The 12,391-nt window shown below is 56.5% G+C and overlaps 1 protein-coding gene across 1 annotated transcript in view; it reads left to right on the top strand.

Annotated features, from left to right (window-relative positions):
- The first annotated feature begins 9,156 nt into the window (after nucleotides 1–9,156).
- NKAIN1 (sodium/potassium transporting ATPase interacting 1) overlaps nucleotides 9,157–12,391 on the top strand; it is a 29,041-nt gene continuing 25,806 nt past the window's right edge. Inside the window, exon 1 of the mRNA XM_040535180.1 lies at nucleotides 9,157–9,453. Within this exon, the coding sequence (XP_040391114.1) occupies nucleotides 9,400–9,453 (54 nt within the window). The 5' untranslated portion in view covers nucleotides 9,157–9,399. The remainder of the gene's footprint in view (nucleotides 9,454–12,391) is intronic.

Raw genomic sequence — 12,391 nt, 5'->3', positions numbered from 1 at the left:
ATTCATGGCAATAAAAATGACCACACTGGAAATAATTATCAGGCTACTGCTGAATCCTATTTTCTTGTTTTGAGTACAACCAGCCTTCTGCTATAAATAAATGTAAAAGGAGGGAGTCGTATGGCAAGCACAGTGTATTCAGGGCTCAGCAGTGGAGGAAGCAGCCTGGTTGCCTTTCTCTTTGCCCTGGCTGAGCAGCAAGGATGGTAGCAGGCCCTCCAGCGGGTTTGATGTATGTTATGGATTTACCAATTATTTCCACCACTATTGTCCACCAGTTTATTTTTTGGTGGACATCAAGAGTTGCTGTGGGAGAAAACAATTTCCCTTCCAGCAATTTAAGTTCCTTCCCCACTGGCTTATCCCCATCCTTCCCTGCTCAGCTGTGTGTCCCACGTAGTCTGAGCGTTTCCAAATTTGTGCTCAGCCTCCCTGGACAGGCACCTGCATGGGCTATGCTGGCACAGGTGTCCCCGACCTCGATACCCATGGCTGATAGCTGGGACAAGGTGGGGTGAGTGCACCTTGCATCAGCTCAGGAGGGGCTTTTGGGGGCTGCCGAATGTGGCCACGCTAGTCTCTCTGAGCACTCACAGCAGAGGGAGGTGCCCGGTGCTGCAGGTGGTTGCCTGATGTTAATTAACTGGCCTTGAAGAGTACACACTCATTTCTGTTCTGCACGTGTCCATCTCAGCTTCCAGCTGTTAGACTTTCCATCCTTTTTCCCCCCTTTTTTTTTCCTCCTTGTGCTGCTGTGGCTCAGGTGTTACTCACATCTCGCTGGCTTTCTGCCTTGTCCCAGCGGAAGGCTGCAGGTCGGGTGGGATGATGAAGAGCAAACGTGCGATGCTCCCGCACCAGCTGTAGGACTGTCCCATGCAGTCTCGGTGTGCGTCTGATCAGGAGGCCTTTGCTGCAGCCACCAGATATGTAAGAGGTGGAAAATTGGTGCGTTTTGCACAGTAGAAGCACAAACACATTCTGAGCGTTTCTCACCCCTACTCTCCCCACCGTGGGGAGAAGAGAAAAGCTGGAGGTTGGCACACTCGGGGCCAGAACAGATGGAGCAGCTTTTAAGGATTGGAAATGTGGCTGCACCTCCCAGAAGGCAAGGAGAGCACATTCCCCAGCGTGTGGGGTGTTTGGTGTGCGACGCTGCCCTGTCCCCATCACGTGGAGCGGTTCCTGTCCTGGCATTGTGTCCTTCAGCTCACTGCAGCCAGGCTGCAGGCTGCCCACGGCCCTCGGGAACGCAGGAAACCATCGTCTGTGACCGTGCCGTTCACTGACCCTCCCTATAGCTGGATTGAAGGATTCAAGCATCAAGTCCGGACTCAGCAGAGCTCCAGGTTTGCTTCACGTCGCCTCCCATGACACCGAATTGATCTGATCCTGGTCCGTTTTCAGCTTCCACCTCCAAACGTTCCCCCGACTCCCAGCAGGGACGAGTCAGCCTGCTCAAACCTTCCTGGCCGCTGGGGCTGGACCCGGCACTGCTGCACCCCGAGATCCTTGCAAAGCTGCTGCTGCCTCGACCGCGGTCTGTCCCCGTGGTGGGAACCGGCAGAGGCCAGGGCTGGGGAGGGGACGGTGCAGCCGAGGGAGGACCTGTCGCCCGATCGTGGTGAATGAATGCATGTGAACACGAACAAATCACCCTCCAGCTGAAGAGCCAGGCGGAGAGAGCTGGAGGCAGGGGAAGATTTATTTTTAACTCTGCAGGGTATTAAATAACATGCCCTGAAACGCATGTAAATGAGAGCTGGGGATCGAGCTGGGAGCGCGGGGGCTCAGGCCAGCCCTTCCCAGAGCCACCCGGGCAGCGACACCGCGCCTCCGTCCCCTCGCTGGGGCCGCCCAGCCAGGACGTGCAGGCACTCGCAGTTAGTGCTTAACAGACCTTATTACAATCCTCAGAGGGTTTGTTGGTTTATTTGAACGTATGCCCAAGTGTCGGAGGGAAGAGAGGCTCTCGGGGCTTAGCTGGTGGTGACAAGATAATAACTGCTTTTTTTCCTGACTCGTGTTTGTTTAAAAGAAGAAAAAAAGTTTGTTGTTGTTGTTGTTTGTTTGTTTTTTGTTTTTTTTCCCTAATTAGCAACCCAGGAACCTGCGGGGAAGCCAAGGAGGGGGCATCTCTTTCCCCCTGCCCCAAGTCCCTGATTTTGTTGTGTTGGTGGGGCCTCACGGTGACGCTGGGCTGGGAGGGGGAGCCCTGCTGCCTCCTCCCGCACCCCCGCCTCGTGCCGATGTCGTGCCTGGATGCGGCCGGCTGCTTCCACCCACCTCGGCCTCCAGGATGAGCGACGCTGCCGAGGCTCACCGCTGGCTCCAGCTTTGCCTGAGGAAAGGAAAGGGAAGAGGAGAGCAGCTGACGGTGGACGGATCCACTCTGCATCCATGCAGCCGTGACCCAGATCAGGGAAATGATCTGGATTAACACTAATCCCCCTGCCCCAAGGGGGCAGCCAGGGCACAGCAAGCTCTGCAGTGGGGCCGGTTTGTTCTTATGGCATCTCCTTCCTATAAACAGACCGGGAGAGCCCAGCGGTGCCACCCGAGCATGAGCAGACTCGCTGCACAAGTGAGTGCCCCTCTCCTGCAACCCCTGGGGGGTCCCTGGGCCCATCCGAGTGCTGCAGGATAAATCTGCGCAGCGCTGGGGACCTCGCTGGTCAACTAAACATCCGATGCCAATGGAGGGTGAAGAGGGAGATGCAGGCGGCCGCAGATCTGAATTACTGCTGCCAATTACCATCCGCAATTAAGGCCCAGTTCCCTGCGTCAGGGAGGTGGGAGATGAATCGGAGCGTTTGCTCATGTCCTGGCCCCTGGAGAGAGCCGAGAGTTGCTTTAGGAGCGGCACCCACCTGCTGGTAATGGGACACGCGCCCAGCGAGCCGTGGCTATGGCCCCGTCCTAACAATTTGTGGATTTAATCTAATTTGCTGAGGGGGCTGGAAGGGTGGCGAGTTAATGGGGGTTCTCGCTGCTAACAGCCCCCAGAGGGGCACTTGGAGCCGAGCGGCTTTCACGCTCTGCAGAGCCAAAGCCTTGCACCAGCGAGCATGGCCACAGCCCCGCGCCACCTCCGTGGGGGTCCGGCCCCCAGGCTTGGTGCTGGACCCTGAAGGCCCCCGGGGACAGGACCCACTGCAGGGCTGGCTGGGACACAACCGTGGCAAATCCCTCCCGTGCAAAGGGCTTGCAGCTGGCTGAGCCCCACGTGTACAGGCATGCACAGGCATGCACGCATGCATGCAAACATATGCACACACCCATGCACATGCATACATGCACAGATGGTTTTTCCACACCGGAGCAGCATGAGCTCCAGGTCACTACAGCAGAAAGCCATTAAAGGCGTAATCCGGGCACGGAGAAAATTGTTTTCTTAAACAGGTTTATTCCTCCAAGGGACGTATTTGCTTGAGAGATTTCCTCTATAAATTAAATCTGTCCCATGATCCAGATAAACGGCTGCGAGCCCTGCTGCCTGCCTTCGCACGGCGTGGCTGTCCCCATCCCTGTCCCCATCCCTGTCCCCATCCCATATCCTCCTGAGCAGGCACTCCTGGATGGAGGCAGATGAGGCATCTGGAGCACCACAGTGTGTCCCAGATTGGGGCACGGGGCCGGATCCTGCACCAGGTGCTGCTGAGCCCCGTGCTGGGCACGACCTGGTCCCGGAGCAGCAGTGGCAAAGAGCCACGGGCAGCCCTGAGCCTAACGCCCCTTCTCCATCCCCACCTGCCTCACTAATTGCTGCCCTGTCCTTCCACCAGCGCTTTTCACACCTTTTCCCATTGCTGCTCAGAGGCTCATAATGAATTTTGATAGTTACAATACACAAGTGATAATTTCTAAAAGAATGGAAAACAATTATTTGCTCTGTTGGGGGATTAGATGATATTTAGTCTCTATTTAATGGAAAACTAATTAAATTACATGAGAAACTGAATAGAATTTTTTTGTTAATTATGAATATTGCAAGCTACAAAGGCTAAATGATGATGGATTCTGTAATCTGCCGTGCTTTTAGCTAGACACTGAGATAAGATGACAACTGAGAAAGAATGGGAAGAATGCATTTTAATTTCTATATCGATTCAATAACAGCCGGCTGAACAATGATCCGTTAATGGTGATCTGCAGGAGCTGATGTTGACTGGCAGGCTGACGGGTAATTATGTTAAAACTGGGGAAACAGTGGTTAAATAGATGTGTGCTTACTCCTGGAGGAGGCTGGGGAAGCCGCAGTGCCCCGTGCACTGAGCTGCCCTTGGGTTTGCTCCATCGTGTCCCTTCCCTTCGCCCCGCGCAGGCAGGGTGGGGGACGTGCTGCTTGATCAATGCCAGGTGTCCCCTGGGGGTCCAAGTCGGGATTTGGGGCTGGGTGAAACGAGGAGGAAGTGGTTTGGGGTCAAGGCCAGCTGCTCTGCTGGTACCTGTGCTGGAGGTGCTGGGTCCAGGCTGGTGTGCAGTGTCCTGAGCTCGATGCCCAGATCTGGGCTCTCCATCACAGCAGCATCCTGGCCCCCGGTGTTGGAGCATCCCTGATCCATCCCAGGACTGGGACATCCCTGACCTCAGGGTTGGAACATCCCTGATCCTGGGGCTGGGACATCCCTGATCCTGGGGCTGCAGCATCCACAATCCCATGGCTGGAACATCTCCGATCCCATGGCTGGAATATCCATCATCCCAGGCTCTGTCCCAGCACCCAGCTGAGAGCCGGCCACCCCCTGGCAGGGTGCTGAGCTTCACAAAGCCACCGCCTGCATCACACCTGCAGGGCTGCTCTGCCGCTCCATCCTCTGGTTAATTAGGGGCTCATTAGCATGGATCCAGGAGACCTTCAGCCCTTGAGTGTATGTATCATGGCTGCTCCACTAAATCTGACCTGCCCACCAGCCGTGGGAGGGATTTAGCCTGAGCAAAGTGGCAAGGACAAACACAGTCCCTGCTAAAGGCACTAAATTGTGGTTTTGGGGCGCTCCATCACTGCCCATGCTGGCTCCAACCCCGACCTGCGGGCCAGCTCTGCCGGGAGCAGCCAGGCAGGGGGATGCATGCGGGAGCCCCAGTCACCCACCCTGTTTAATTGCGTGTGACCTCTGCCTGCACGGCAGCGGCAGGGAGATTTGCACGTGGTCACCCTGCGCTGATTTGCATAACGGATGGAAATAAATATCCTCTCCCTGTCACCGTAACCCAGATAGATGGGTCCTCTTGGAAGATTTGTTTGCCAATAAACACGCCAAAACGATCATTTTGGCTTGTTCCGAGAGACCGCTTGGCGCCGTAAATTCCTGCCCAAGTTGCTAAAAGATGCTCACGGGCACCGCTCGGCTTTGGCTCAGCAGCCGGGTCCTCGGAGCTGCCACAGCCCCTCTCCTGGGGACGATCCCAAACCCTGGGCACAGATTTGGTGCTTTTTCCCCCTAAATATTTGCTGGTCTGCTCAAACGCGAGTGCTGTTGGCTCTCTTCTCGAGGGCTATTTTTCGGCTCTGCTTGGAAATATTGAACGACTCTTGAGCTGGACACAAGTGCCTCAAGTCCTGGTCCTGCAGCTCCCCACAGCGTTTCCTGCAGCCACCGAGCAGCCCTGGCTGCAGCACCGGCTGGGAAAGGAAAGCAAAAGCTGCCAGTGTTGCGGTTTCTTTCTGTTCCAGGTTTTTTTTGGGAAAAAGAAAACCAACAAGTCCTCTGTTGGTTTTCTTGAACTAAGAATAGAAATTTTTAGTAAAAATACCAGTTAAAAGTCTAACATTTTTGTGTGCTCCGTTTAGATCCCTAGCAGATACATCTCTCTCTAGCAGAAGGGCTGCGGAGGATACAGGTGGTTTTTACTGAAAACATCCCACTTTGGTTGAAGGCGAAGATTTCATGATTTCATGTGGGATTTCATCCCACCTGGCTCCTCATAGCCTGGGGAAGGAGAACTTGGCCAGGCTGGATTCTGCCCCACAGCTGGCTCCTGCAGCAACGGGGATGCACCGAAGGAGACAACGACCCTGCGGATGTCTTGGGGTCCTGGGGACCCTCGAAATGACTGTGCTGGCAGGGCAGAGCTGCTCATGTTTTCTTCCCTGTGCTGGCATTATAAGCTGTCCTTTAGGCAGTTTTTGGATGTGTAATAAATGGAGAATATAAAGAAAAGACAAACAGCACCTGGGGTAGTGGTTCTGCTGCTGCTGGTTTCCATTTCCACACCTCTCAGTCATGTTCCCAATTGCATCCCGCAGCTGAGCACCCCATGAGGTCTGTAGGGAGCCCCCGTGCTGGATCCCCAGTACTGCACCACATCCCCCAAAGGGCTGTGACACCCGCGGGGCCATGCCGTGCCCGGGCTCCTCGAGCGGCAAGGTTCAGGATGTGGCTCTGGCATTGCCACCACCTCCCAGCATGAGAAGGTGCCGGGGAAGCCGAGCCCCACCCCAGCTCAGGCTCCACGCAGAGATGCCCCCAGCCCTGCTGGGAGCTGCTGCTCCCCCACGTGGGGCTGGGACCCTCACAGCCAGCTTTGAGGGCAAGAAGGGCAGGGAGAAAAGCAGCAGCACGAGCTGCAGGCTGGAGCCACAGGCAGCATCTGCTGCATCAGTGCAAGCCCGGCTCCAGCAGGCAGAGGGATGCTAAAGCACCCTGGTGTCCTCCAGGTGTAAACAGGAGCCCAAATCCAGCACCCAGCCCTGCCAAAGTTTGCTCAAGGTCCTCCTGATACCTCTTTCTTCCCTCCTTGCAACCCAAAGAATGCATTTCCAGGCCCCTCTGCAAACCCAGCAGCCGGTTCAGGGCTGGCTGGGCACTTCCTGCCGCAGAGCCAAGAGCCTGCAGACCAAGGGGTGCGTTAACATGGGGCTGCTGCACCCCTAATGAGCGGGCAGCCGAGCGCAGGCTGTCATCTCCCACGTGCTGCATTTCCATTTGAAAAAGCCAGCGATATTGTAAAAGAATGGCTTTCCATGAACAATGTGTCTTGTGTACATCAAAGCACTTATCTTCACAGCTTCCTCCCATCTCCATGAATGAATAATGTGACCCTGATTTAATTTCCTCCTAATATTTCCTCCATAATTTGCGTGTCATCTGGTTTTTTTTCTTTCCATTAAAAAAAAAAAAAAAGAAGAAGCGAAGGGCCGCAGGTCCAGAGGCAAGGTGGCGGGTTGTGAGCAGAGCAAGTGACAAAATGTTCAGCCCTTTCCCACCTGCTCACAAATTAAGTTATCTCCTTGCCTTCTAGGGAAGCAGCTTGACATGGTATATTGACCTTTTTAATCTAAAATTGATTCTTCGCAAAACTCCACCTGGTTGAGAGCCAGGCAGGATCTCAGCACCATTGTGTTGGTTTTATCGCTTTCATTATTTTACATCAGTGCGTTTTGCCTTTCTCTGTTATTTACTTGAGCCTTCGCACCCTTGCACTGACGGGGAGGGCTGAGCTGAGCACATTGGGCTGGTAATTGCCAGTGAGATGCTATGAGGTGGTTGGGGCCTCATCCTTTTTGATCCACGGGGTGAAACAGGTCCCTCTGCCCAGGTTCCTCCTTTGCTTAAATCCAGGAGGAGCAGTTCCTGTTTTTCAAACACCCATCAGCTCAGACTGCTTTCAGCCATCCCTCCCGGGCCACTGTTTAAGGGCATTGCTTTGTGAGCCCACCAAATTTTTGTAGTATGTATTTTGCATTCACAGAAGCCAAGTGTTTTCTACAAACCCTATCCTTTGGCCACACAAGTACCTCACAGAACACTCCTGGGAGCAAGTGCCAGCACACTGCACCGGGACAGAGAGAAATTCCCACCACGGAGGATGACAGAAAAGCTCCAGGAGTGGAAGCTACTGCAGGCTGGTCCCAGCAGTGCACAGGGATGTGTGGTCTGGCTGGGTCCTTCCAAACTTTGGATGGGTTGGGATAGACCATGGCCAGACCTACACACACAAATACACCTGCAAGGCTGTGGCCCATTGGATCCAGCGCAGAGCTGCTCTGGTGCCTTTGTGCTCAGGAATGGTTTAGTACATGCTTTGCTAAAAAAATCGGGGCTGAGGTTTAAGAAAGCATGGAACTGAAAAGCAGTGAAGTGTTCCTAGGTTCTTCTGCTGGGTGGCATTTCTGGGGGAGGTTTCTCACGCACTGGAAAAGCACCATCCCAGTTTTTCCTCGGCAGATTTGCAGTCTCCGCTCCCCCAGAAGGTGTGCTGTGGAGAAAGAACAAAGACAAGCAGGGTGGATGGCTGTTAGGGGCCATACCCTGCCAGCTCTCTCTGCACCCACCTTCCTGCCCAAATCTTCCAGATTTGAGCCCTGTGGGAGCAGAGGCACAAAGCCAGATGGCTGGTGTCTGTCCAGGCAGAGGTCGCTCCCAGCCCTGGGAAGCCATGTGTGACCAGGGCTCTGTTGGGGATTTCACCGGGGCTTTGCTCCCAGGGCTGAGCATCTGTCAACCCTGCAAGCCCAGGTGCTGCCCCGACACGGCCACCCCAGGGTGCCCCCAGAGGAGGTGGCTGTGGGGTCCTTGTGCTCAGTGTCCAGGCACCACCCACCTGCGGACCACAAGGGACACAGGCTGGGGCAGAGTGGGGGGGATCAGCGATTCTCCAGCCCTTTCCACTTACATACCAGGATCTAACCCTGCAGGTCTCCCCGCTCAGCCTTCCTCCGGAGGAAAAAATAAAACAAAAATCCGCAATTAAAAAGCAAAACTACTGCCCGCTAACGAAAGCCTGGCGCGAACGGGAGCCGCGCCCGCCGCCGGCTGCGGGGAGGCGGCCGCGCTCCCGCCGCCCCCGGCCGCCCGGAAGCCGCGAAGGGCTCGGCGCGGGCGCAGCGTGCCCGGCCGCACCGCCCCCCGCCCGGCCGCGCCGCCCGCCGGGCCCCGCTGGGAGCGCGGGTGGCCTTGTTCCGGCGGCCGCGTCCAGCCCTGCCCGCCGCGCCCCCCGACCCCACCCGCCGCCTCTTCCCCGCCCGCCCCCGGGGCGCGGAGCGCGGCTGTGCGGGAGAGACAATAGAGGGGCCGGGCGGGCTCCGCGCAAAGCTGCGCGCCCCGGGGATGGATGGCGAGGTGTGCGCGGCCCCGGGGCCCCTGCGCCGGGGGATGGGGTTGTAGCGGGGAAGGGGGGAGCGGGGCTCCGGAGAGGAAGGCGGGGAAGGGGGGCGATGCTCCTTTCTGAGCCCAGCCCGCCTCTGTGCTAACCTGGCAGGGTGCGGGAGGCGGCAGGACTGCTGTGAAGAAAGTACCGAGGCTGGCCGGAGGCTGGAGAGCGGGACATGTTGCTGGTGCCCCCCTGATGATCCGCGGGTGGCGGTTCTGCTGGCGAAGGGGAGGCTGGTGAGAAGCTGGAGGAAGGCGACGCGCAGCCACGGTGGGGGAAATCCGAGGCTCCGGCTGGGAAACCATGGGGAGATGCAATGGGAGATGTACGCTGGTTGGATTCTGCTGCCTGCAGCTGGTAAGCCGAGGGGCCGTGCGCTCATCAGCATGCCGGGTTGTGCTTTGTGCGAAATGCTTGCTGTCACCGCTACCCGCTCCGTCTCGGCGGTGACCTTGCTGTGGGACCAGCTTGGGGATGCTTCAGTGCGACCCAAAAAAAAAAAAAGGCAAAGAGAAAAGAAATGTGACCCTCCTCCCCTGCTTCAATCCAGTGCTTGCTGGAGTTGCAGAAGAGGAGACAGATTTGAAACAGTTCCCAGTGCTGTCAGTGCCTGGGGATGTGTCTTGAGCAGGTGTGAGCTTTGTTTCCAGCTGCAGTCTCTTTTCTCCGAGTTAGCTGCTGAGGGTGGCTTCCCATCCTGCACTCAGCAGCTCCAGGGATGGTTCTTGGGGTGCGGGTCCCTTGCCTGAGATGTGGCAACAGCAAAACTTGGAGACACAGACGGCACTTTGCAAACTCCTGCTTTTGAGTGGGGCCGGTCTGCTCGCGGGCTGGGGACACTCACACGTTGGGGGAAGAGAGGACAGACAGGGTTCGTTTTAATGGGATCGTGGATATTTGCAATAATTGTGTGTCGTGCTTTCCACCACCCGCGAATCCATCTTCATCAGGCTGGTGTCAGAGGGCCAGCCGAAGGGAGCATGTGGGGCGTTCGGGGGGTTTCTGATAAAACCAGCAACCACGGAGGTTGCAATTAATTATCCAGGCGCTTTTCCAGGCGGGTGGTTTGTTGAACCTGGTAGCCAAGTGGCACCCGTGGAATTACATTGCCACCATTCAGCGACTGTCGGGGGCTCGTAGTGGCAAGGGAAACAGGGAGGGAATTGCCAAAACGTCGCCTGGCCAGCCTGCGATGTCCCCATGGACTGGGGGGTGACCAGGCGGCGGAGCGCTGTGGATAGAGGCGGTGATGTGTGTGATGGAAACGGGCTCAGTGTCTGCTCTTGCAGAGAGCTTTGGAGATGATGGTGGCATCCTGCTGACAGGCAGTTTCTTCCCGGCGTCGCTCCCATTCATTTTTTTATCTTTCAGAAGGCCATGGCCGCGGAGTTGTTCTGACCTTGCAAAAGGTGGCGAGCGGCTTTTCCTGGGGCTAAGGGATGCTTCAAAGCAAATTGGTGCTGGGGAAGCAGAACATCATGCTGCGGGAATCGCCTTCCGTGCCCTGAAACTTCCCCTCTGCTGTGGTTTAGTCGGTGAAGTCTTGCTTTGCGCCTCGCTTCTGTTCCCGCTTATTCAGGATAAAAATGATGGGTGTTTCCTTGTGTGCGGGAGTTTCCTGGCTTTCGGTCACTTTTTCCTTCGCTGCTCAACTCAACAAGAGTCTTGTTGGCATTTATTCTACAGGGAAATACTCCAGCTCTGTAAAGAGAGGAGATTTTGATGTGTTTATTTTTGGAAATGAAACAAATCAGTGTGAGCTCCTAGGCTGGGAGAGCAGCTCCTGCCCGCAACCGGGAAACTTTGTGATGCAGCCTGAGGCCGGGCTTTCCACCCCATCCTCGTCTTGTGTGTCCTAGTGCTGCTGCGGCAAGGATGGGCTCCAAAATTGTCCCTTTTTGGTGGGTCTTCTACCCCTGGGTACTCCCAACTCTCCCAGGCTGCACGATGCTCTCCAGGAGGGAGCCTGGGCAGAAACGCCTTCCTGCTGTGGGACGAAGCCACCCTGCCTCATCCCAGCACCAGTGCAGGATGTTTGCCACTGCTCGGGGCTCTGGGCAGGCTGTGGACCATGTGCGTGCTCCAGCTGGAGCTCCCTGAGGCGGTGATGGCCACCACAGCACCCTGCCAGCCTCGTCGCTGGCTCCGGGCTACCAGAAGGCAGCAGCTTGAGCCCTGCTGGGTGCGGGGAGATGCCCCTGAGCACCCAGTGCCGGTGGGGTGGCAGCAAGGCGGGGCCACTTCTGTGTGGGGTTGGGGCTTGCAGCGGTGGCACAAGTCCTGGTCTCTGGGAGTAGAGGAGCCCGGAGGCCGCACACGGCAGAGGATGCTCCTCCAGGCGGACTGCCCCGTGTGGTGGCACCCAAACCAGGCCAGGGGCTGGTTTGCTGCCTGCAAACTTCTGCCCAGCCCCGTGGCCATGAGCTGTGGCACCCCAGGCAATGGTTCCCAGCCCTTGTGATCATCCAGATATCGCAAATGCTCCTTCACCGCTGCCTCGAAGCACGCAGTGAGCCAGGGCTGCAAGTGCCGGGTGTTTCCACTCCTGGGAGAGAAGAAATGCCAGCCAGAGTTTGCCTCTATTTATGATTTTCCAAGGAAAAGGCTAAGAAACCAGTGAGTCATTTGCCAGACACGCAACGACTCAGCCTCAAGAGGGGCTGGCTGGAGATATTTATGATTATGAGATGAAACGAAATCAAAACTCTGTTTTTATGCCAACTATCCAGGAACAAGAGGCCACTTAATGCTGCTAGCATCAGGTCAGCTCGCAACACAGAAGTGGCTCTGCTGGGCTGGGGGCTGGGGGTTCGGCGGCTTCATGGCTGCTGACTAAACCAGCCGTTCCCCGGGACGCCCGATGTTGTCGGGGGAATTTATGTTTTCTTTATGCGAGCAGTAAAGCTGCTGAGCTGGCCAGATGAAAAACAAACCTGCCGTGCCCTTCGCCGCTGCCAGCACGCGGGAGCTGCGAGCTGCTCCTCTTGTTGATTCTGAAGCCTAATGGTGGCGGCTGGAGGTGGCAGCCCCACTGCCTCGCCTTCCTCCCGGGGCTGGTTGGGTGTGGGGTGCGGAGGCAGGGGGGCGCCTCGTTGTTCGCCCCACTCCCACCACCCCTCGGCATCTCTCCGAAGTGTTTTGTTCTGTTCTTTGTTCCTCTCCTTTTCCTTTAATTGGCTGGGAAAGCAAAGCTCTGTTGGTGCCTCCCGCCTGGCTGAGCCTGCCGGAGCTTGCCCAGACGGTGCTGTGCCGTGCCGTGCCATGGTGTGCCATGCCATGCAGTGCCATGCCGTGC

This window comes from Cygnus olor, chromosome 23 (genome assembly GCF_009769625.2).
Source record: "Cygnus olor isolate bCygOlo1 chromosome 23, bCygOlo1.pri.v2, whole genome shotgun sequence".
Lineage (NCBI taxonomy): Eukaryota > Metazoa > Chordata > Aves > Anseriformes > Anatidae > Cygnus > Cygnus olor.
This window is presented reverse-complemented; position numbering and strand designations above follow the sequence as displayed.